Raw genomic sequence first — 27,160 nt, forward strand, 5'->3', positions numbered from 1 at the left:
CCCAATAATAAAACTTTTTATTGATAATGAATTCAGGGTTGACTTTATATATAAATTTTATACGAACAAACGTAATAAAATTACTTGGCACCACTCAGTCGGCCTAACATACATCGAAACTAATAACAACGTTTGAAAGAACACTAAACAGGGGTAGTCCTCCGTAACGTGTCCGTGTGGTACACCTGCCTGTCGGAACTTCTCAAACTTAAACTAGAGACACTCGGAGCCCGAAAACTGACCGGTCTTTCGAGGTCGAAACGCGTGAATTCGTGTTCGTGCATACTCGGTGAGTAATCGTCGGTGACGTAGTCTATATCGGCCGTGGTACTCACGGTGTTGGTAGTGGCATCTCGCGGGAAACCACCTAAGCTCTCGATGTTGTTCGTACTGAGGTGGTGGGGGAATCTATACGATATGGTTGAGGGTGCGAACATGTCGGGAAAGTACGAAACGTCTTTGAGCGAATTAGACTGTGATCTTCTGGGATGTAATGTACAGGGTAATGTGCTAGAATGCCCGGTGTAAGCAACCTTACCGACGTGGTTGTGTGGTACCGAAGGCGTGTAAACTATGGCACTATTCGAGTTGATATACGCTTCTGGATGCATCCTGCAAGGATGTGGATGCTGCATGATCCTCCTTTCAGTATAATTTACAAAATTATCGACTATTGGTGCACCTATCAGTCTCTTTCTCTTCCATTCGTATTGGCTTCTGTTGATAAAGAGAAAAACGGAGAATACTCCGGTTATTTTGGTGCAAACAACTCCGGTGACATATACGATGAAGGAATAACCGTAGTAATATTCGAAAGATGCTGGTTGAAGTTGGGACTTTGGACGTAACTTACTGCCTACTTCTGATTTAAAAACAGCGATGTACATTATGAGGCCACACAGCATTGCTAGACCTAAAAAAGAAACAGGTGCATTAACAACAATTAAAATATATTAATGTGAAGAGACAGTTTATGTCTACTTTCGATTCGGAGGCGATACACAATCTCCAGACAGCTGTTTCTGCCTTACGGAGTTCTCAGTGGAGCTGTGTGTACATTTCTAAATCAAAACGTTTAAAATCCACTATTAGGACGCTGCAGTGACATTTCTTAAAGAAAAGAGAAAAGTCCCAGATAGACAAGGCGAATCCGGCGGGTTCGATGGAGAAAATATTCCCATGAGATTTTCTTGCATAATCATATTCTTGAGACATCCCAGAATAGGGGTCAAGAAGTCGCCCACGTGAAAAGTGGTCCAATTTTTTTTTTCATTTTTGAAGTTATACTTCTTTACGGGCGTAATGACGGTGAAATTTTATATGGGAAAACCTAGCGACCGGGCGCATGCGCATTATAACTTTGTTCTGATTGGATGTTCAAATGACATGACAAAAATTATCCAATATGGCAGCTGTGGCACAGCTGAGGGACTGTGGTTTGGTTATAATGTATGCTTGTTGCGTTTTAAAATTTGTAGGAAGAGAAACAACAAACAAAAAGTTAGTTAATGGTTATACTGCCTTTTTAAATAGTTTTCATATTATATTTTTGGACTTATTTACATAGAAGAGATGATTGTTGCATGCCAATGTGAAAGATCATCAAACTGACTAGTATGAGTGCCGCAGATCTCGCTTATTCAAAGCTAAAGAATCTTTCGCTGGTAAGTGTTTTATAAATAGTTGATCAAATTTTGTTATGATATTTGAACATAGCCACTTTGCACGACGCAAGTGATTGCGAAATTTATTAGTCGTTATACGGGCTCCGATACCTACCTTGAACCTACCAAAATACATAAGTAGTATGTAATACTTTTATTTACATAATTTGATTACTATCAAAATTTCTATCAATATTCACCTAATACATTTATTGTTTTCTTACTCTATGTTTTGTTGTATTTTTTCAATTCTAAATCATTTCAATTCAAAATCAAAATAATTTGATTTACATAAGTTAAAAATGTCAAAAGGTTAATCTGTTTAGTTAGACGATCTTCGCACATAATGACAAGCTGTCTCTGTGGCGAAGTTTTAATGCGAGTGAATCCCAATACAACGCAAATACCAGCCGCGTGATAAGTTGGTTCGAATCCCAATAGAAACTTTTTTTTTTTTATTTTTTTATACATTTTATGATTGTAAGTATATTTATTATATAATTTTATTTTCAGAAAATACGTATTTAGTTAAAAAATTTTCCGACAATTAATGTTCAGAAATCATTTGTGGCATTTTTAATGTGTTTGTGTGTGTTTTATTTTTTTATTATTTTAATTTTTGGCACTGTTTTAATAAAAATGTTTGAGAAGTAGTAAGTATAAATTAATTTAATATTTAAATAAAATATAAATAAAAAGTATATTAATTTCGTTTATAATCATATAATAGAAGTATAACTTCTTACGTGCGTACAAAGTACACACACATTCTTTTTTTTTTAAATCAAATTGCAAAAATCCGTATTTTTGGCCCGGACACATTTTTTTTTTTAGATATTTTGGACCATTCTGGACAAAAAGGTATGTTATAATTTTTCTCTAAAATTGCTCGTTTTCGAGTTATAAGCAATTTAAAATTGAAAAAACGAAAAATGGCTATTTTAAGGCCTAATAACTTAAAAGTTATTATTATGAAAGTCAGAAAGTGATCAAATAAAAGTTTAAAGCCCGCCCTACAAGATCCTGAAGAAATTTTTGTTATTATTTTATCACTAAGCTGTTATTTTTAAGTAAAAATAATAATAAACGCCATGTACGTATTAGGCGGCCGACAATGATGAGTGCGAGAGAGATGCCATTCTGGCATCTTACTCGCACTCACATTTACAGCCGCGTCAATACGATCTTACGGCTCATTATTAATAATTAAAAATAACAGATTGGTAATAAATTAATGACACAAATTTCTTCAGGATCGTGTAGTGGCGGCTTTAATCTTTGATTTGGTCACTTTTTGAATTTCATATTAATAATTTTTAACCGAGTTATTAAGCCTTAAAAATCGCCATTTTTCGTTTTTTTCAATTTTAAATTGCTTATAACTCGAAAACGAGCAACTTTAAAGAAAAATTATAAGAGACCTTTTTTGTCCAGAATGGTCCAAAAAACCTAAATGTGCTCGGGCTGAAAATATTGATTTTTGCAATTTGATTAAAAAAAAAAATTGAAAAAAAAATTTGGACCACTTTTTACGTGGGCGACTTCTTGAACCTTATTCTGGAATGTATCACGAATATGATTATGCAAAAAAATCTCATGGGAATATTTTCTCCAACGAACCCGCCGTTTTCGCCTTGTCTAAGATACAAAATTCACTATTAAAATGTATATTAAAATAGTAAATAATTATTTAAATCTGAAACGTTTCTTATTGGAACTCCTTTCCGAAAATACATGTATATTAAAATTCCTGACGCAGTTATATTAATCGAGAATCAGAGAAGTAATCAGACAGGGTGATTTTAACACCAATGCCGGTAAGGATAGTTATGGTAAAGTTCTTCTTCTTCTTCTTCTTTCTTGTATGTAGGCTTTAAAGCCTGTTTCTTCTTTAATATTAGCCTCCTGAATTGTTTAAGTTATCGCACCATCTTTTTCTTGGTCTGCCAATACTTCTTCGTCCATTTGGTGACTTATCTCGTGCTATTCTTACTATCCTAACCTCTGCCATTCTACTAATGTGTTCGTTCCACTCTTGTTTCCGTTTTGTCACCCATCCATTTATGTCTTCTACATTGCATGATCTTCTTATGTTTTCGCTTCTCTCCCTATCCAACAGACTTTTCCCTGATATTCGTCGGAGTATTTTCATCTCTGTTGTTTCTAGTAGTCGTCTCGTTTTAGATGTGTCAGGTCTTGTCTCCGCCGTGTATGTCAATATAAGTCTAATTGCTGCTTTATAGATTCTTGCTTTTGTGTCTTGTCTTAGGTGTTTGTACTTCCAGATTGTGTCATTAAGAGATCCCGCCGCTTTACTTGCTTTTAAGCTTTGTTATCGTACTTTCTCTTCAACATCTCCGTAACTGGTTATATCTATTCCCATATATCTAAACCTTGCTTCCTGCTTTATTATTTTCCCATCAATTTCGATTTTACATCGTATTGTCGTAAGCTTTCCTAGTCCTGTTACCTAGTATAGGTTTTGGACAGAACGCCCTGTGTTACGCATAGCTCTACAGCTATGTCCCTCTGAGAACATTACTTGCTTGACAAGACCAACACTTTTCCCGTTGTAAGTTCTATAACCCCATATGACGCATATTTTCGTTTTTGGACGCAAAAGTTAATTTATTTATTTTCGTTCAATTTGCAACTTAAGCAAATAACCTATACCGTACCGAGCTGTACTATCGGATTGTCTTATAGTCCAGGGCGCATCTGTTTTGAGATGGACGTTGAGAGGTGACTCAATTTTTTTTGCAGAAATTGCTTGAAAATAAATCAAATAATAATATTTGAGTTGTCCTCCCTCTCAAAAAGGTCCCTCTCAAAATGTAAAAAAATGAAGGAAAAATTCGATGTTTTTCTTCGTTTTTTGATTATAACTTTAAAAGTATTGATTTCCGAGAAAAGTTGTACTGACATAAAAGTTGCGTAATTAAATTTCCTACAATATAGAATTAGCTAAAAATTTAAAAAATAGTCATCCTAGTTGAAAAATAGCAATAATTGCGAAAAAACCATACAAAAACAAGTATTCGCATTTTACGTTTTTCAACCATTTATGCTACACTTAGGAACTTCATATTTCACCCAGAAAAACTTTATGATACAGTAAAACAATACTGTAAATTTCATTGAGATCGGTTCAATAGATTTTGCAAAATAAATTTTTCAATCCAGCTTTCGCAAAAAAAATTCATTTTTTCAAAATGTTACAGGACTGAAAATAAAGCAGATAGCAAGTTGAAATTTTTTTTGCTTATAGAAGTGTACTGTACCTATCATTTGCAATTTGCAAAATTAAAATCGATTAATTACCACGGCGTCAGGAAATTTTTTAAATAAACATTAATTTTTGGTGATACGCGCAGGACAGCGGTGTTCGATTCACACAAGTTGATTTCCACCAAAATTTCTTCCAATCTTTATCTAATATATTATTTTCTTACTCTAAATTTTGTTGTATTTTAATATTTTAATTCCACAAAAATCAAACTAATTTTATTATTGTTTGTGAAATATTGTTTAAACAATTGGATATGTTTAAAAATAATAAACTTTTATTCTCTAAGTTAAAATATATGAACAAAGAAAGTTTTTACTAATAAAAGTGTTATTTCAAATGACAAGGTATATGTTTTTATTTTGCAATAAACAAATTTATTTCTTTATATCGAAATGTAATAAAAATTAAAATGTATCAAACATTATCAAAGGTCATTGGAATGCCCAATCAGAGCAAACTATCCGCTGTCCTGCGCGTAGCACCAATAATTAATGTTTATTTAAAAAAATTCCTGACGCCGTGGTGTTAATTGATTTTAATTTTGCAAAATTGAAAATGAAAGGTACAGTACACTCCTATACGCAAAAAAATTTCAACTTGCTATCTAATTTATTTTCAGTCCTGTAACATTTTGAAAAAATGAATTTTTTTTGCGAAAGCTGGATTGCAAAATTTATTTTGCAAAATCTATTAAACCGGTCTTAATGAAATTTACGGTTTTGTTTTACTGTATCATAAAGTTTTTCTGGGTGAAATATGAAGGTCCTAAGTGTAGCATAAATGGTTGAAAAACGTAAAATGCGAATACTTGTTTTTTTATGGTTTTTTCGCAATTATTGCTATTTTGCAACAAGGGTGACTATTTTTTAAATTTTTAACCAATTCAATATTGTAGGAAATTTAATTACGCAACTTTTATGTCAGTACAACTTTTCACGGAAATGAATACTTTTAAAGTTATAATCAAAAAACCAAGAAAAAAATCGAATTTTTCCTTAATTTTTTGACATTTTGATTATTTAAACAATTTTCCGGACCTTTTTGAGAGGAAGGATAACTCAAATATTATTATTTGAGTTATTTTCAAGCAATTTCTGCAAAAAAATTTGAGTCACCTCTCAACGTCCAAATGTACTAATATTTTTACAGATGCGGCCTGGTCTATTATAGTTTTGTTTATTTTCAATAAAAACCTTTATTCTTCACAACAATAACAAGTTTTTTCGAAAGAAATAAATATTACTTTGAAATACATGGTGATTCCATATAAGTTTGGTTATGTGTATGTAATGTACTCACCTGTTTGTATAAAAATTACTCCTGCTATCAACGTAAATCGGGATTTGTTGTTCAAGCATTGGCCGAGCAGGCAGAAAATGTATCCCACAAGGACGAACACACTACCCAAAAGTATGAACACAATGGATTTCGTCACAGTATCTAAAAAAAAAGAAAAAAAATTAAGCTGAAGCTTATTTCGAAATAATCGAAACGTAACACTAAATGTATGTATCTCGAATTAAAAGAGTGGTTAATTCCCAATAGTTCTTTTTCTTCTTGCCTTTTTTCTTATGCCTATTACGGCGTCGGATATACAAATATTCCCAATACAAATAGTAAATAATAATAAAATGTCACAAGCAAATAGCTTCAGAACAAGATCATACTGTTGATAACGAATGGCATATTAATCAATAACTATAACTATACTCTAAAAATGTTGTAGCAAATTTACCCTGTTCTAGTACATAAATAGACCACGGCATTTAGGAAAAAAATAAATCGATGTTTAAATATAGCCCTTACCGACTTGAGAATTTTTACATTGTGTTGAGAATGACGTTAAAAAATTAACCATCGAACTCCGTTCTCATACTTTTCACCTAATTTCCATTTTACCTTCTGAGCATCATACTTCCGTCAATAACGTATTTTGCATCAGGACAGGGTCAAATTAAAGGACGTTATGCATTTGTTATACTCAAGGGAGGTAACTCTAGGAATAATTAAAACGATCGAAAACATCTACCAGAACACAATAAAAGTAAAAGTGGAGGATGAACTAACTGACCCAATTGAAGCCGGCAATGGGATAAGACAGGGGGATTCCTTGAGTCCTTTATTGTTCAACCTCATCATAGACGAAATAATAAAAGAAGTAAGAACTAAAAAAGGATACCAAATGGGAGAAAAACAACTTAAAATAATCTGCTATGCAATACTAATCTCTCAAAGTAAAGATGATTTACAACGTATGCTGCACCAATTTAACATAACCGCCAGAAAATTAACAAGTTAATTTCCTCAAAAAAAAAAGACAAAATGCATGGTTATAACAACAGATCCAATAAGATGTAAATTGGAGCTGGAAGGTCAGGTAATAGAAGAAGTGATGGAGTTTAAATATCTAGGCATCACACTATCTAGCTACGGAAGGCTCGAAACAAAAGTGGAAGATCGAGTGAATAGAGGGGCATAGGTAAATTGAGTCCCGTATACCTGAATTAAGAAGGGTCAAAATATTTAGATGGTCGAATTGAGTCCCGGGCATCGTAATCCTTCTAGTTACCTTTTAATAGCTTTTTAATTTGTAAGTATTTTATTGGTTCTGCATTTATGGTAATCAAATACAAAATACAAAAAGTAATATGGACACCACAAAATATTTATTAGAGTGCGATGTATCTGTACATATACGATACGGTGTTAAGTTGATTGTCAAAATGAGTTATGTGATAATTGTTCTTAGTGAAAAAGGAAAACAACAATTGATTATGTTGAATGGCTTGGCTTCAAATATCGTTTTCACAAATCTTTAAAAAATGACGGCAAGCGTTGGATTTGTTGTGCGCAGACAAAAGAAAAATGTAAAGCATTTTTAAAACCCAAGGGGACAACTTAGTGACGGAAATTATGAATGACCACAATCATAGTGAATTAAACGAAGATATACTCAATTGTCAAATGTTAAGTAACTTCTTGAAGCGAAAGACCGTAAAAGATATCAGTGAACGACCTATAAAAATGGGTGATATGAAAATTTTGCATGAGGAATTACGAAATGGCGATATTAGTACGTTGACTACCAAAGATGTGGAATTGGTCCGAAAAAATATGTGTATAACGCCCGACGATCTCTTCTGTTTAAATTGCCAAAAAGTATGGAAGAAGCTCATGAACATTAAAACATTTCCAGTGAAAACCAACCAAAACGAGGATTTTCTAATGGTAAACGACATAGAAAACCAAATTATTATGTTTTCCTGCAACAACAATTTACAATTTTTAGCAGGTTTGGACACCATTTATGTACTTAGATGGAACTTTTGAATATTACATTACACATTTATTTGAAAATAAAAACATACATGTACATAGATTGGCATTTAAATACCTTACTTAGCATGTAAATGTATGTTATATTGTTTACTGTAAATATTTTAGGTATACATTTTTGTAATAAAATTATATGTTACAAAATAAATTATTGTTTTCTCATTCCTAGAAATCATTACGTACACCGACTAAGCCCCAGGTAGACACGGGACTCAATTTACCCATCTTCGCGACTCAACTCGGCTATTGGAAAGATGGATTATAAATTCTGGGACTCAACTAGGTTACTCCGGAATAGAGTAAATACAGCTGCAGGTTGCCTGAATGACACAATATGGAGAAATAAAAATATATAATATTGCTCGAAACAGCGGAGATGAAAACCCTTCGAAAAATCGATGGCAAGACTCTACGGGACAAGCTAGAAGTACAGATATACATTAATAACTGGGTAAGAAACAGAAGAATATAATGGAATGACCACATAAGCCGAATGACAACAAATAGAGTAGTAAGGGCAGCGAGAGACGGTTCCCCAATAGGAAGAAGATCAGTGGGAAGACCACGAAAACGATGGAACGACAACTTACTAGAGGCACATTGAAAAACAGACAGAGTCATGTCTATACAAAAACAAGGAGAAGAAGAAGAAGAAGCATTCGGACTAAATCATGAAGATATTCTCATTTAACCAATGATTTTTCTGGTATAATTATAATAGTAGTAGCAGGACAGCGATTTCTAAACCAACTAAAATGTTTAGTGTGAGTTTAAATTGATCAAAAAAATAATTATTTACGATTGTACGATTTTCACATTTATTAAATTTTTTTTACAGTGTTATACAAAATTTGAACTGAAATGTTATATTTTTAAATGAAAACAATCATTGATTTGTATCTCTATAGAGACACTAATTTTGAACCCTATATAAATAATAATTCTATATGTTTGACTTTTATTTAATTTGCTTGGATGTAAACACAGATAACCATAGTCAATTTTGCGTTGAATTACTGCCGTGAATAAATTACTTTCAAAACGTAATTCATTAATATTGTTTTATACTCGGGCTAAATGATCCATTGTTTTGTTTGGAATTGTAATAATTTTTAAAACTAATAAAAATTCAAAACATATAAATATATATGTATAATACAAATAAGTGTTTTTTTGTGTTTAAGTTCACAATTATTGTTAAGATTGGAACAAGATTTTATTTTTCCATTTAAGATCAACGTTTCGACAGGTATTTCTTGCCTTTGTTAAGGTTCTAAAATGTATACAAATGAGAATAAGATATTATTGTATATGTTACAGTTCAAGTTGATTATCTAGTTGGAGTTGACTTTTCTTAGTTCGAGTCGACTCAAACGGCTGTTTTTAGTAAAAGTTGATTATAATATAAAATGAAGAATTTTATTCAACATTTACTAGTAAAAGTAGACTCCAACTAGTTAAAGTATACTCTTCCCAATGCCATTTAGTAAAAGTTGATTCACACAAACAACCGATTCTAGAAATTAAATGTTATTGTATACTATGTTCAAATCGTGATATTTATAGTCCAGGCTGTATCGTCGCCCTCGTTAGGTAAATTATTCCAGTTCGATTCTTTTGCACACTTACTCAAAAAGAGGTCCTTATAACGATTCCACAGGGAGTCAGGTGGTACCGTAATCGAAAAATTTTTTTTTAAACAAATTCACAAAAAAAATCACTTCCCGGACATTTTTTTTACATCATTTGGGTCATTCGGAGCAAATAAAAAGAGGTCTTTTGTGATTTTTCTGTAAAATTTGATCATTTGTAAAAATGACAATTTTTAAGGCTTAATAGCTCAGTTAAAAATTATTATTATGAAAGTCAGAAAGTCACCATATGAAATTTTAACCACCCCCTACAAGGTATTGAAGAAATATTTGTCATTATTGTATTACTAAGCTGTTATTTTTAATTATTAACAATGAGCGCTAGGAGCGTATTGAGGCGGCTGTCAATGTGAGTGCGACTGAGATGCACCATTGGACGGTCGGAATGAAGAATCTTACTCGCACTCACATTGACGGCCGCCTCAATACGCTTTTAGCGCTCATTGTTGATAATTAAAAATAACAGCTTAGTAATAAAATAAGAAATAATAAAAAGACAAAAATTTCTTCAGGCTCTTGTAGGGGGGCTTTAAACATTGATTAGGCGACTTTCTGATTTCCATAATAGTAGTTTTTAATCGAGTTATTAAGCCTTAAAAATGGTCATTTCGCATTTATCAAATTTTAAATCACGTATAACTCGAAAACTATCAATTTTAGAGAAAAATCACAACAGACCTTTTTGCTCCGAATGACCAAAATAATCTAAAAAAATTTGTCCGGAGTGAAATACTTAGTTATTTATAAAACAGTTCGTGCAGTATGCTTTTTGCGCACGCACGCGATGTTTAGAGTACGAGCGGGCCGAGTGCTATACATCGCCTAAGTGCGCAAAAAGAACTTCACGCACAGTTTCATACAATATTTTATCTACCAAAAAACAAATAAAAAACTGCACCTCTTCGTCACTGGAATACATTCCTATTTTACAATTTTTTAGAACTTTGACATATAAAAATTCAAACTTCTGTCAAACCACAAAACTGTCAAAACTTTTTTTGTAATGTATTGCTCACATGTCATCACCATGACAAGGCGAAAGTTAAGGATATTTGAACAGGTATATGAAAGTGTGCTAAAAAACAGTGCGAAAAAGTAAATCCCATTTAAAATACATTATTACTTCAAGCACACTTTAAACCCTTCATGTACTGCTATCTATATTTACAATTTTCACACAATAAAAACTTATACATAATATGAGGTAGAGTAGATAAGAATTATTTTTGTGAATTTGGTTAACAAAAATTGGTTAAACAATTTTTCGACCGCGGTACCCCCTGACACTGTGTATTTATTATAAGGATGTATTTGTTTGAGTAAGTTTGTGCAAAAAAATCGAATCAGAATAATTTACCTAACGGGGGCGACGTTACAGCCTGGACTAATAAGTAGTTGAAACGGTCAAAACAAAGAGACGCACACTCATCAAAAATGCACGTGAGATTATACTCATATAAATTGTATAATCTACTTTTACTAACAAGGGTTAGGAAGAGTCAACTTTCAACTAGTAAAAAGTTGATTTAAATTTTTTAAATCAACTTTTACTACTCGTTTCAGTTGGAGTTGACTCGAACTAGGAAGAGTCAACTCTAACTGAGAATCAACTTGAACTGTAACATATATATTTTATATAATTTTTTTAACTCTTAAGTGGAGCATATTATAGAGCTTCAGTAAAAACACGAAATCGGTTTTTTTTGTGCTAAGGCCTTCACCTCATTCCAAGAGTTTCTCTTATCTCGTCCATGATGGATTTTCTCTGTGCTGGACGACCTCTTTTTCTTTTTACTTGGGAAATAATATCTAGGGCAGTTTTTGCAATTCTGGAACTATTTTTTCGGAGTGTGTGACTTTATTTCATTTTCTACCCTCTTTTGTTGGGCCAAGTGTAGCAGATCTTCGTTTCTGATGATGTTTGGCCAGAAAATACGAACAATTCTTCGTAGACATTTATTAACAAATACTTGCATTTTGTCTGTAAGGGTTTTTGTCAATTTCCAGATTTCTCATCTGTAGAGTAGAAAAGACATGACATTTGACTGGAATATTCGGATCTTTGCCTTGTAGTATACTCCCCAGACTTCTAACCAGGGTTGAGCATGCTGAATGCTTGTTAAACTTTTCGTATCCTTATACGAATATCGTCTTCTGTACCTCCGTTTTTTTGTCACTTCAATGATCAATGAAAGATTAAAGGAATTTCTCTTAGGAAAAGTTGAAAAATAGTAAAATGTGAAGATCTTCATGATCCTTTAGGTGCATTTCATAAACGTATAAGTATTGATACACTTTGTGTTTCCGTTCTGACCTCGGGGTGTGGACTAAAAACTGTATAACTCGTCCAATATACATGGAGGATATGGTGCACGTAACGGTATCACCAAAGATCAGATAAAGAGACAATAAAGAACAGAAAGAGCTCATACAATACCTGTTATTGTCTCTACTACTACTGGTATTATTCTGAAGAACCTCCTCGAGAATATCAAACAGCTGGATCTTGTTACAATATCTGGGACACGTAATGAGGGGACAGCGAAATGAAATGCTAAGACTGATAATACAGGGAAATATAAGAGGCGGAAGGAGTACAGGAAGAAGAAGAATGTCATGGTTGAAGAATTTAAGGGACTGGTTTAGATGCAGTTCTATAGAACTCTTTAGAGCAGCGGTGGATAGAGTAAAGATAGTGATGATGATATCCAACCTCTGATTGGGAGACGGCACTTAAAGAAGAAGAGTCCTGTCATTCCTGGGATTCGCCACGTTAAGATGGGTAAGAAAATTTTTGCAAGATACTCTCCAGCATATCACGTCATCTATAGCATGAAAAGAGTCCCTTAGAATCCAAACCTTTTGAAACTGGAAAAAACCTTTTGAAACTTTTTATCAAAAAGTTCCACACGAAATCCTAACCCGAACAATAGTCCAAGCTGTGGGTGAAAAATAGGTCGATTTCAGGATATAATTCAGGAATTTTTGAAACCTATCAGGTGTTGTAAAGGACGATGCCAAGAATAACTTATACTAAAATGTAACCAAAAATTTTGTGCGGTTTTTTATTTATGACGATTTTCATTTGTTAAATTTACAATTTTTAAAGATTTTTAATTTTGCAGCTTAGGATATTCATTTTAGAGAAAAATATTTAAATAGAAAATTGTAGTAAATTAAAAAACCTACAATTTGAGCTATTGCAAGTTTAAATTCGTTAATACATTATTGCAAAACAGCCTGCGAAAGGTCCAAAATGGCTGTATTTTGCAATTGCGTTATTTATTGTAAAAATAACTTTTATATATTTTTTAAGGGTTTAAAATGAAGACCTTTCAATACTAAACATAAAAAAAATTTGTAGTGCCCAATTTGTAAACTTGTTGCTTAGATATTATAATTTCTTTATCCCAAGAGGTCAAATGTCCAAGGCTATAACTTTTTGAAAAACAATAGTACAGAGTTAATCTAAGATCCACCCTCCTTCTAAAGACTTATGTTTTCATACTCTGATGTAAATAAATGCGTATAACATTTTTCAACCTCTTATTTCGGGTTTGAAAATAAGGGGGCAAATTTCGTTATAAACATTTAGAACTGAAGCCGCCTCTGTACATTCTATGAGTTTCTAACTTGCAGATTGTTGTTGCTGAAGCCAAAATAAAGACTCAAAACCAAATAAAAATATTCTACGACCAACTGAAGCCGAGATAATTGTTTTTGTTTTCTTAAATCGTAGTGACTTTATTTATAACAATTAAGAAATTATTTCACAGTCATTGACTAAAGAGAGACTGATATTATCTTAAAATAAAAATTATTTCGACCGAAAGTTACATTTAGTTATTAAAAATGATTTTTAAAGTGTAGTGGAGATTTATTTTTCGTTTCGACTGTGATTTATTGTGTCGGTTACCCTTAGCAACGGCTAGCAACTTATAATACATTGAATCACGGTTTTCACTTTAAATTTCAAAGCACCGCTTGGATTGACATGAAATTTGGCAAACACATAGATAATATGTTAAAGAATAAAAATGATGTTGGACCTCTGTGTGCTTTTGTCCTGGGGGTGAGTTTCACCCCTTATAAGGGGTGAAAAAATATATGTTCAAAATAAGTTCGGAAATGGATAAAACGTCTAATTCTAAGCACCTTTTGTTCTATAGCATTTTTTCACCAAGTTAATACCTTTCGAGTTATTTTCGAGTAAATTATCTGTTATATATCTGTTTTAAAAAAAAGTTTGTAGCATCAAAAGTGAGCAAGTTACGCTAAAAATAAAGTTGATCTCTTTTTTTTTGTTAAAAAACTCGGGAAAGTCACCCCCTAATTAGCATCAAAAATGAAATTAATCAATTTTACTTCAATGTTGTTTTACTCGTGTATGTGTCGTTTATGTCTGTAAGTTTCATCGGTTCAAAGTGCTTATTTTTGAAGGGGCAGTAGTTAAAAGGACTTGAACTACTCAATAATTACGAGTGTATGCAAATTTAGAACAGCCATATCTTAACAAATTTTTGCCTTCCAAAAAAAAGCAAAACATCCAAAATATTCATAACAGCAAAAACTAAATTCTTTTACTCTTTGTGACTTTTGGTCACATTAATAAATTTTAAGTTATTTAGAAAAAACCATTTTTTTTTTAATTAAAAATTAAAACAGATTTACTTTAAAACCATTTTTTTAAATAAGCCCTTTGAACCGATGATACTTACAGATCATATAAATAATACATGAGCAAAGTAACTTGTGAAGCGATAATGATTAATTTGATTTAAGATGCTAATTGGGGGTTGACTTTCGAGTTTTTTGACAAAAAAAAAAGAGATCAACTTTATTTTCAGAGTAACTTGCTTACTTTTGATGCTATAAACATTTTTTAAAAACAGATATACATATTTTTTAAATACTTTAAAAAATGATTTTTCTCCAAAAAGTGCATGATTTTTTGATTATATCACGTTGAAATAATTCACTTTAAAATTTGACGGATATGAACCTATTTTTCATTAGCTAGAACTTTGTTTATACTGAGTCTAGAGATTTCATGAATACATCATTTTTTTCAATTTTTAATTGGCTATATTTTTGTTAAAACCCATTTTTTCAATAAAACACTTATTTTTTGAGTTATTTGTCAAAAACCGCCTAAAAACGTGTTTTTTTTGTTGTTGAAAAATTAAGGTATTTACTAGAAAATAACTCGAAAGGTATTAACTTGGTGAAAAAATGCTATAGAACGAAAAGTGCTTAGAATTAGACGTTTTATCCATTTCCGAACTTATTTTGAACATATATTTTTTCACCATTCATAAGGGGTGAAACTCACCCCCAGGACAAAAGCACACAGAGGCCCAATATCCTTTTTATTCTTAAACATGTTATCTATGTGTTTGCCAAATGTCATGTCAATCCAAGCGGTGCTTTAAAATTTAAAGCAAAAACCGTGATACAATGTATTATAAGTTGCTAGCCGTTGCTAAGGGCAACCGACACAATAAATCATAGTCGTAACGAAAATTAAATCTCCATTACACTTTAAAAATCATTTTTAATAATTAAATGTAATTTTCGGTTAAAATAATTTTTATTTTAAGATAATATAAGTTTTTCTTTAGTCAATGACTGTGAAATAATTTCTTTATTGTTATAAATAAAGTCACTACGATTTAGGAAAACAAAAACAATTATCTGGGCTTCAATTGGTCGTAAAAAATTTTTATTTAGTTTTGAATCTTTATTTTGTCTTCAGCAACAATAACCTGTAAGTTAAAAACTCATAGGATGTACAGGGGCGGCTTCAGTTCTAAATTTTTATAACGAAATTTGCCCCCTTATTTAAAAACCCGAAATAATAGGTTGAAAAATGTTATACGCATTTATTTACATCAGAATAAAAAAATGTAAGTCTTTAGAAGGAGAGTGGATATTGGACTAACTCTGTACAATTATTTTCAAAAAGTTATAGCCTTGGACATTTGACCTCTTGGGATAAACAAATTATCATATCTAAACAACAAGTTCACCAATCGGGCAATACAATTTTTTTTATGTTTAGTATTGAAAGATCTTCATTTAAAAGCTTTAAAAAATACATAAAAGTTATTTTTACAATAAATAAGGCAATTACAAAAAACGGCCATTTTGCACCTTTCGCAGGCTGTTTTGCAATAACATACTAACGAAATTAAACTTGCCATAGCTCAAATTGTAGGTTTTTTAATTCACTATAATTTTCTATTTAGAAGTTTTTCTTTAAAATGAATATCCTAAGCTACAAAATTAAAAATCTTTAAAACTTGTAAATTTAACAAATGAAAATCGTCATAAATAAAAAACCGCACAAAATTTTTGGTTACATTTTAGTATAAGTTATTCCTGGCATCGTCCTTTACAACACCTGATAGGTTTCAAAAATTCCTGAATTATATCACGTTTTTCACCTACAATGCAGGGCAGCGTGAAACGCTCTATTCTCGCTATAGTCGAGGCATTGAAGCACAAAAAAAGGCCTTACTGTCGATTTTTGGCGCAGTAATACGGATTTTAATGCAGTTTGGTGCGTTGGATTCGTGAGAATGTCAGTAAATTTTGTGAACTAATGTAATGAAGAAATCTGAAATTAAGAAAAATGCATTTCAAAAGTGAATTTTGAAATAGGCAATTATTATAAATTTGCAACTCGGTAAATAGTGGGAAAAATTGACTGAATTTTCTTACTCGGGGTCTTTGAGTCGCTGAAAACGAATATGAGGTCGGCGAGAGTGTGCAAACTACCTGGTGCCTGCAGCGGGTGTAATAAACGTCTTCCTCTGGAGTATTGTGGTAATTTATCATATAATTGGCTTAAACTCATTACTCGGGGGGTTTTTGGGGTCGCTGAAAATGAATATAAGGTCGGCGAGAGTGTGAAAACTACCTGGTGCCTGCAGCGGGTGTAATAAACGTCTTCCTCTGGACAATTATGGTAATTTGTTAAATAATTGGCCCAAACTTGTTACTCGGGGGTCTTTGGGGTCACTGAAAATAAATATCGCAACGAGTAAATTATAATTTCATAGGATATTATAAAAAGACATGATTATTTTGTTCAGGATCTCCATTTTTTTAAATTTGGCGCTTAAAATGATGTTGGCAGTATTGATACATTCTTGACTAATTTCATGTAGGATTTATTGCTTTTCTCTCTCACACGTTTGTGTACACTAATATAACGGTTACACTGTAAGCAAAACAGAACACGTCTTTTTTCTTATGTTGTTTTCCTGTTATTTTAGTCCGTTCTTTAACGGTAAAATATTGCAAAACCTCTAAATTTTAAAAAACCGCTTGGATTGACATGAAATTTGGCATACACATAGCTAACAAGTCAAACAAAAAGATTGATATTGTGCCGATATGTGCTTTTGCCCTGGGGGTGGTTTTCACCCCATCTTGGGGATGAAAAAGTATTCGTCCAAAAAAAGTCAGGATATGGATAAACTGGCTAATTGTAAGTAACTTTTGTTCTACAGAGATTTTTCAGTAAGTCAGTACTTTTCGAGTTATTTGGCAGTGAATATGTTCATTTTTTCAACAAAATAACCACGCTTTTAGACGGTTTTTCGCAAATAACTCAAATAGTAAGTATTTTGTCGAAAAAACATTCTTAACAAAAATATAGCCTGTAAAAAATTTAAAAAAATGGTGTATATATCACGTCTCTACACCTAGTAGAAGCAAAGTTATACCTAATGAAAAATAGGGTCATATTCGTCAAATTCCAAATGCAATATTTTAACGTGAAATAACCAAAAATGAAGCACATTTCGGGGAAAACTCATTTCAACTTATTTAAAGTGTTTAAAAAAGCTTCATTTTTGTTTTATAAAAAAAAATTCTAGCATCAAAATTAAAAAAGTTACGCTCAAAATAAAGTTAGTCCCTTTTGGTTTTAGTAAAAAAATCGAGAAAATCACCCCCTAATTAGTATCTTAAATGAACTTAATCGTTACGACTTCACAAGTTTCTTGACTTGTGTATATATTGTTTATTTGATCTGTATGTTTCATCGGTTCAAAGTCCTTATTATTGAAAGGGCTGTAGTTAAAAGGGGTTGAACGAGTCACTGATCACAAATGTATGCAAATTTAGAAACACCAAATCTTAATCAATTTTTGTCTAACAGAGAAACAAAAAAATACATGATATTCAGAAAAGCAAATGTGACTTTTTTTTGTTTTTCGAGATTTTTGGTATCTCTAACAATTTTTAAGTTATTTTGAAAAAAAGCATATTTTTCAAAATTTAAATTTTTAAAAATTTTACTTTGAAACCAAATTTTTTCAAAAATAAGCACTTTGAATCGATGAAACTTACAGATCATATAAACACAACATAAGTAAAATAATTTGTGGAGCGGTAACGGTTAATTTCATTTAAGTTGCTAATTAGGGGGTGGTCTTCCCGATTTCTTTTTGCAAAAACAAAAGGGACCATCTTTATTTTGAACGTAACTTGTTTAAATTTAACGCTAGAAACATTTTGTAAAAACAGAAATAAAGCTTTTTTTAAACACTTTAACAAAGTTATAATGGATTTTCCCCAAAAAGTGCTTAATTTTTTGGATATTTCACGTCAAAATATTCTATTTCAAATTTGGTGAATATGAATATATTTTTCATTGGCTATAACTCTGGTTCTACGAGATCCAGAGACCTAACGCGTACACCATTTTTTTTACTTTTTTATGGGCTATATTTTTGCTGGGAACGTTATTTTCGACAAAAAACTTACTTTTTGAGTTATTTGCGAAAAACCGTCTAAAAATGTGGTTATTTTGTTGAAAAATTAACATATTCACTCGCAAATAACTCGAAAAATGTTGACTTGGCGAGAAAGCTCTATAGAACAAAAGTTACTTAAAATTAGTCAGTTTACCTATTTCCAGACTTATTTTGGACATATATTTTTTCACCCACAAGAGGGGGTGAAAGTCACCCCCAGGGCAAAAGCACGCATCGGCACAATATCACTTTTTTTCTTCGACATGTAAGCTATATGTATGCCAAATTTCATGTCAATCCAAGCGGTTCTTTAAAATTTAGAGCAAAAACCGTGAAAGAATGGACTATTTAAATATTTTATTATAAAGAAGTGTGCAAAATATTTTTTTTTTATTTAAATTAACGTGTCTCAGCAACACAGGCCATTGACACGGTTACAAAAGTAAGGTTTAAAATATGTTTAAATTATAAGAATTAAGAAAATTAAGAATTTAAATTCAGAAATTACAATATCAGCAAAATGATAAAAAACCCCCGAGTTTGGTGTCAGCGACCCCAAAAACCCCCCGAGTAAGAAAATTGAGCCAATTTTTCCCACTATTTACCGAGTTGAAAATTTATAATAATTGCCTATTTCAAAATGCACTTTTGAAATGCATTTTTCTTATGCACAAATTCACATTCTCACGAATCCAACGCGCCAATCCGCATTAAAATCCGTCTTAGTGCAAAAAAATCGATCTACTTCATCTTACTTCAATCCTTCAATGCCTCGACTACTATCTCTAGTGACTTATCATAGATCTGTATTGCTTGCTCGGACCTCGAAGTCCAGTTCAGTGATTTTATTAAATGGGACCCCCTGCCATATTTTGGATTTTGTTAGTATTTTTTGTGGCTTGCGCTTTTGATTAATTTGTTAAAAAGTAAGTTAACAAAGAGCGATTTTAATTACAAAATACAATTATAACGAACACTTGTATATACATATGTACATAATACCGAAATTAGGTGAAAATTACACATGTTTCATTTCCAGTTACAACAGCTCCAACAAACAAAAGGTGAACAAATGAAATCCTCTTTTAAATTAAATCGATATTATTGTTTTAGTGCTGGCATAGAGGCAGCCGATTGTTGTCATTCGAAATTAATTAATATAGTGCCCTATTCGCTTTGTAAAATAATTACCTGCTGCTTTGCCAACCCGGAAAAACTCGAAAAGCTGAAGTATATAATTAAAAAGGGGCATTGAGCATTGTTCATGGTTTTCAATTGAATATTTTTGTTTAAATAGTAAATTTGTAGTTTTATTGTATATAGGTACTATATTATTTAAATAAATTTGAAATACACTTTGAACTGTTCTTTTTAGCAAATAACAGCTTTTCAAAAGGTTTTTAATTAAATAAAAATTGTAAAAATCAATTATTATTTCAATTCTACAATAATTGCACCACCAAGCAAAGCAATATACTCGCTCCAAATTTTTCTTGAACATACCAATGACCCCAAGTATTTCTCTCATTTATATTTATTTATCAAGGTATATTCCAAAAATTATAGAGGTTTACAGTCCGTCTAATTTACTTACCGTTGCACGTCATTATCTACATTAGAGATCTAAGTTGACAATGTTGCCCAATTACAAAATATTCTTGAATTCATTTAAAATCAAATACATCACATAATTTTTGCGGAAGTGGATTATACAGCAAAACAAATTAATATTCAATGTAAATAAATAAAAACTCCAGAAATAGAAAACAAGAATTATAATCTTACGTTAAAGTACATACATAATAAAAACAGTAAATATAATAAAACAAATACTTATAGTAAAGAATAAACACAAATATGAAGTGTCATCACCGCAACTGTCAAATAAATGTTACCAATTTATGCCAAAATATCACCTTCGTTCGATTACAGTTACAGTGTGTTCCAAGCAAATGTGCTTAATAAAAACGCTTTATAATCCATTTATACAAATTAAATGAAACATATTATTGTGTATTTCTTTAAGTTAACATTATAGTAGGGGAGCAAAGTATGCTAAATGTGCAGTCACTCGAGCGCTGTGGGGACCTATTGGGTTGTTATTATTAGGTCCTAAAACCAAAAAGAGTTAAGAAAAATTTTCCGTTTTAGTGGGGACTTGGCATTTTTTAATTTAATTTTCCATTTCAAACAATCGTTTTTCCATAATTCCATCTATCCCTAATTCTAAAAAAATGTTTCGAATAAAAGTTGCTTATTTTTACGTAAAAAATCCAAATCTACAATAAAAATTTCGGGCTCCTATTTAAGATGGTAAAGTAACCCCCCAACCCACCTCCTTGGTGTATATTATATAGATTTTTTAAAACTATTCAATAAGTGTATTTTTCAGTTTTTCGATCTGATGTTTATTTTGCGAAATATCGCGGGATTTGTAATTAAAATTTTAAATTTACCCCCAACCCCTCTTCATGAGGAGGTCATGTTTGGTATCATTCGATAGATTTTTGAAAAATATTGAAAACAAAGTTTTTAGTTTTTCGATCTGACGTTCATTTCGCGAAATATTTGCTTTTTTTGTGAAATTTTTGACTCGCCCATTTCCTTACGCCCCTTTCAAATCGTCAGATTTTTGAAATATACACTCTTTTGCATGTACTTAACTTACCTTATCTTAATCTGACAATTTCGAGTATGTTTAAGGATAGATTTTTTTTCGGGCCCCCCTTAACGAACTCCCCTGTGTTAAGAGCCAATATATGGTAGAGGTACATCTGGAGGGTACCAGGTTTCTTCCCCTATTGGTAATCTGACGCGCTCAAGTAACTGCAAAAATCCCAGCTTGGGTTCCCCTACCACTAATAGAAAGCTGTAAATGTTATTTCAACGCGTACATAATACAATATGTCTATTGGCTGTAATTCCAGTGTACTCGGCAAAATGATTCTAAAAAGAATACATCTACCTCCTAAATATTTCGTGTTGGTATCATGTGACGTTACGGGCTATGACGCGGATGACGTGCAACGGTAAGTGAATTAGATGGAGTATATGTAACTAGATATGACTATATGTATTAATATAGGCAGCTCAAACGACATGATTTCAGAGGTGACTGAAATACCAAAAAACTACTGTTACGAGTTTATTTATTTTAATTGAAAACATTTAATTTATGAGTCTTTATTTTTAACTTATTTACGCGTACCTACTAATAAAGTCAAAATATCACTCAGTCCATGTCAACACAATTTGTCTATTTATACTTGGTCCACCTCTGCTGGAAAACGATAAAACATTCTACCAATCTGCCGAAGAATCTGGTGGAACCTAGCGGTAAAAACGCATTATGTTACTACACAGGTACAAACTTCGAGAAATGAGTGGCGTCAATGTTTATTGACTAGAGTACTAGAGGGCTGGCAGCCGGTTAACTACGTAACATTGGCTCCTCCTTAAGAGATGGTCCCTCCTGTAACATGGTCGGGACTGGAACTGGATGTTTGGTATTGGCAACTGGACCCACTTATACAACTCCCAGTTGTATAAAAGCGACAGGGTACCATTTTCTCTCCGCATTAGTAACCATACGGATTGCAACAAATTAATATCTGGACATCGGTGTCTTCAAAGATTCTTTCCACCATAGTTCGGACAACCCTCAATCTAATTGGCGGCACTCTAGCTTTGGCATGGCTAACTTTTACACATTGAACTCCAATATGTACCTACTCTCTCAATTCAATTAAAGCCTCCCTTACATCATGGTAGGCAGGTTTGTCATGGGCAGTGCTTTTTGGTGCCAAATAGAAAAAGTAACGTGGTGCATCTCGGAATTTCAAAGCTCTTTCGGGAGGTGGCAGTTGGCATTTAAGTTATGCTACTCGACCAATCCTCCTTCTAAAGATGGACGCCAACCCTTGTGCGTCTTTAATAGTGGCCGGGATCGTATGAGCCAGTGAGTAGTCATCGGAAAGTATGAGTAGATTTTGCGTTTCTTCAGTGATAACACCATGTATTGCTTTACCGGTACCTCCATAGGCCCCCATGAATTCCTCAAACGTTAGGTCAGGTACTTCTTTGACTTGGTTTACTTCTACTTCCTGATCTACGTCGTGGTCTCCTTCGAATGACGCCGACTGGTTATGGAGTACTATCATCGGCTTAGTACCTATTTTTGTTTACATAATAAGGTACGGACCTTACCAGATCTGCTGCAACTTGAGAGAACAACCCTTTCGCTTCGTTGGATTATAAAGCCAGACTTTGCTCTTCTTCTTAAAACATCCCCTTTCGGCTTGGATATCGTACCGTTTCTTCATTCGATCGCTAGCGATCTGAAGATGGGAACGGTTTAACTCGTGGATATCGTCGTTTCTTCTTTACAATTAATTCACATATTCTTCATCAGCCACATCTTCTCCAGGTCGACATCCAAACTCTAGATCACGGGGTAGACGTATCTCACGTCCAAATAGGACTTTTGCTGGTGTTTGGCCCGTTGATTCATTAACAGCAGATCTATAGGCCATTGCGAAGAACGGAAGATACTTACTGGTCCCAGTCATGCTGGTGATTGGACACAATTTTACAAAACCTAGGAATTAAGAAGTCCAATTGATCGTGTTAAAAGAAAAAATAATTTTGATAGAAATTTTTTTACAGTCTGTAGGCATTTAAAAGTGGGCTAAAAAGGGATATTATATAATATGACATATTATAGTGATATATTATAAAATATGTCATGCAGACTTTATAATATTCGAAATTATTTAGTTGCATATGGTTATATATGTAACAATAGATATAACTGTTGATGTGGAAACAATAGTTGTTGTTTAATTAAATTCGAAATTTAATGCCAACGTTAATTTTACCTTAAATTAAATCAGTAATGTAATTTCGTTAACTACATATTATGTATTTTTATTCATCGTGACGTATCGCAACATCAACTCTGACAGTAATTAATATTATGGAACTACTGTGATGGCCACAGAGACATTGCGAATAGAAAGATTTTATCATTAGTGAACATTTATTTCCGAACATTTACATTTATAAATTAAAAAAGAAAATCCAAGTAGTTGGCTGTATACCATAGTTTAAAAATAACTTCCAAAAAAGTAAATATTTCGTGTATAAAATGGTATCTTTTTTATTTAAAAAACTATCTAACAATAAAACACTGAAAACGTTTGTTTTCTATACTTCCACAAAATTTATTATAACTATGTGACTACAGCTGTTTCGACAGAGTGCCTTTCTCAAGTGATTTAGTTGCAAGCAAGCCAGCAAGCAATTTGATTCAGTGATTTCAGTGATTTGATTCAGCTAAAGTGATTTAGTTTAATATGTGTTTGCCTTTTTAAAGTCTTTAACTGAAGAGGTTGAGGAGTGGGGAGCTGTTTGTCTCAAGTTGGTCATTCAGAATTATATCTGTATTTTTTAATTTAATAATTTCCATAGATTCTAATAAAGATAGCTTAAGGCCTTTATTTTGAATGTGCAGAATTCGAAACTCTTCATTAAAAGAATTATTATGATCTAGAAGGTGAAGTGCGTATGTAGAAGTGTCTGTTTTTCTATTGTTGAAAGCCCTTTTGTGTTCTGCTATCCGTTTGTCAAAGGTTCTGCCAGTTTGGCCGATGCAAGTTTTTGGACAGTCAGCACAAGTTAGTTTGTAGACACCACTCTGTAGTTGTTTTCTCTTTCGGCTCTTATTGTTCTTAATATATTTGCTTAAGTTGTTGTTAGTTCTGAAAGCTGGTGTTTTTCCTTTCCTTTTTATGTATCTGGCTATTTTTTGTTGTTATCTTGCCAGTATATGTGATAGAGCAGAAGGTAGTGGGTTCTTTCTGTGGTTTTGGATAGACTAATTTCAGGGCTTTATTATGGAGTTTTTGGTTTAAAATTTTATTAATTGTTTGTTCGTTATAGCCATTGTTGACTGTTATTTGTTTAATGATGTTCAGTTCTATTTCGAAGTTATTTTTTGACATGGGAATTTCTGTCAGTCTATGTATCATGCTATGGTAGGCTGCTAATTTGTGTTGTGTAGGATGTGATGAAGAATTGTGTATAGTTGTGTCAGTATGGGTAGGTTTATGATATACGGAGAACTCATGTTTGTTGTGTAGTCTGGTAATTGTTAGATCTAGAAAGTTTATGAACTTATTCTGTTCTGTTTATATTATAAACTCAATATTACTATGAAGTGAATTAATGTATGATAGAAATTGGTCAAGTTGCCTGTTAGTTCCTGTAAAGCATACTAGTATATTATCCACGTATCTCCACCAATATAAGAACTGTTTAAATATGGGATGTTTAGAAATAGTTGTTTCAAGTTGGTTCATAAATATATCTGATAGCAATGGGCTTAGAGGATTACCCATAATAAGTCCTGCACTGCTGTTTGTGTATATTTGATTATTGAATTCAAAATAGTCTTGATTTGTGCAAATTTCAAGAAGGTGTAAAATTTCAGATGCAATGATCGGATTTGTACTATTATGGTCTAAAAGATTTTTAAATAGAACAAAAGCTTCTGTAGGAGGAACACTAGGAAAAAGATTTTTTACGACAAATGAAATTAGTCTGGAGTTATACTATTATGGTCTAAAAGATTTTTAACTAGAACAAAAGCTTCTGTAGGAGGAACACTTTTTTTACGACAAATGAAATTAGTCTGGAGTTATTGGGCAATTGAAAATATGTTGTATTTTATTAACTAATTCTAGTGTATTTTTGACGGTGAAATTAGGTGAAAATTTTGTGTCTTCTGTAATATCTGACAGTTTTTTTGAAAGTTTATATGACGGAGCTGAAAAGAAACTGCATACATGCCTTATTGGGTGGTCAGGTTTGTGTAGTTTAATAAAAGAGTATAATTTAGGAGGTTGTGGGTTCATAATATTAAGGTATTTCTGTTCTGTTGGATTTAATATTGATTTTGAATTTTTAATGGCTAGTTTAATTTGTGCTCGGTATTTTTCTGTGGGGTCTTTGTTTAGTGTTATACTATTTTGGTTATTTAAAAATTCTATTGTTTTGTTATTATAGTCTCTTTTATCTATAGCAATAGTAGTGTTACCTTTGTCTGCTTTTGTAAATATTATGTCATGTTTTACGGATTTATTTTTAATTGAAACGGCTATTTGGTTATCTTTGTAACAGAAATAATTAGTTTCACTACACACATCGGTAATAGATTTTGCAATGATCCATTTTTCTATGTGCTTGGCAGATTTGTTTAACGCTACTTCACATTCTACACCTAAATATTCTAAATTTTTTTGATTATTATGTTGAGGCAAGTTGCAAGTTGAGGCAATTATTTAAAAAACTCTTAAAAATTATCCAAATAACCAGAACGTTTTCGGTCTTATCAGACCATCACCAATGAACCATTCTATTTTGTACCAGGTACCTCATATTCGTAATCAGCGACTTCAAAAACCCCGAGATAATAAATTTTAATTATTTTCATAACGAATTTTCATAAAATTTCAGAAAATGACGTAGATAACGGCCCTCTTTTTGTGCTTCAGGATCAATTTCCTTAAACGTTTCCTAATAATGCTGCTATTTCATCCAAATGTCTGCTTTCCACAATTGCACAATCTGCCTTGTTGTTCCTCAGGTGTCGGATTTATCCTTAGGTAGTTTTCATTTAGCTCTACATCATTATCATGTTACAAATACAGCTCATTTTCTTCTTTTTTCATAAGGTATCGTATAAGGTAGGCATATAATTATTTTGGAGAATAAAAACAAAGCATAAAAAGATAATTTTACTGTAGGAATCTGTCAAGGATCTGTCTGACTGATTCTACAAGGAACTCTTTCCTATTGGGAATTATGGGTGTGTTTAATATATAGGCCTCAAGTATTGGATCTTATTCTTTTACAGTATAGAATATATTTACGAGAAATAACAACATGGAATTTTATTATACAATCATCATTCCTGTCCGGTATCATATACCAATAGTGGCTTATACCAAACCTATTTCCAGTGCTACTTTTCCTTATATACCACAAATTGTATCGTTTCCTTCTTTAGGTGCCATGTCTAATGGAGGTTGGCTATGACTTCTGCAACTTTGTCTCTTTTCTGTGCTTTTCTCATTAGGATTTAGAGGTTTAGTCCTGTCTAATCTTTGATGTTACTCAGCTAGGTCATTTGTCGTCTGTCGGGATCACGAGTTCCTTATATTTTTCCTTAGAAGGAAGTTATATCTCTCCTCTTTGAATGTTATGTCCAAGTAAGGATGTTTTTCTTTTATTTAAAGATAATTACATAGTGCAATAGTGAATTAAGTAAATGTTAGATAGGAAAAACTAGATATACTTACAAGGTATTGCAAGCGAAGAATCGTTCGGATCTGGGCTATACACCTCCTCAGAGAAATATTCTATCATACTGCATTGGTATATTGTTTCTCC

At 32.3% G+C, this 27,160-nt stretch overlaps 1 protein-coding gene across 1 annotated transcript; it reads right to left on the minus strand.

The window, feature by feature from the left end:
• LOC114325975 (uncharacterized) lies at positions 1–27,160 on the minus strand. Its single transcript, XM_050647356.1, has 3 exons — positions 27,070–27,160; positions 6,253–6,393; positions 1–913 (listed from the first exon to the last, which is right to left on the minus strand). The coding sequence occupies exons 1-3, from the start codon at positions 27,134–27,136 to the stop codon at positions 144–146; spliced, it is 978 nt and encodes a 325-aa protein (XP_050503313.1). The 5' UTR covers positions 27,137–27,160; the 3' UTR covers positions 1–143.

Source organism: Diabrotica virgifera, chromosome 3 (assembly GCF_917563875.1).
Source record: "Diabrotica virgifera virgifera chromosome 3, PGI_DIABVI_V3a".
NCBI lineage: Eukaryota > Metazoa > Arthropoda > Insecta > Coleoptera > Chrysomelidae > Diabrotica > Diabrotica virgifera.

Coding starts and splice junctions, on each gene's coding strand:
- LOC114325975 (XM_050647356.1), bottom strand. CDS start 27,136: ATGATAGAATATTTCTCTGAGGAGGTGTATAGCCCAGATCCGAACGAT. Junction 6,394..27,069: donor TTCTTCGCTTGCAATACCTT/GTAAGTATATCT, acceptor CTTTTTTTTTAG/ATACTGTGACGAAATCCATT. Junction 914..6,252: donor AGTAATTTTTATACAAACAG/GTGAGTACATTA, acceptor TTTCTTTTTTAG/GTCTAGCAATGCTGTGTGGC.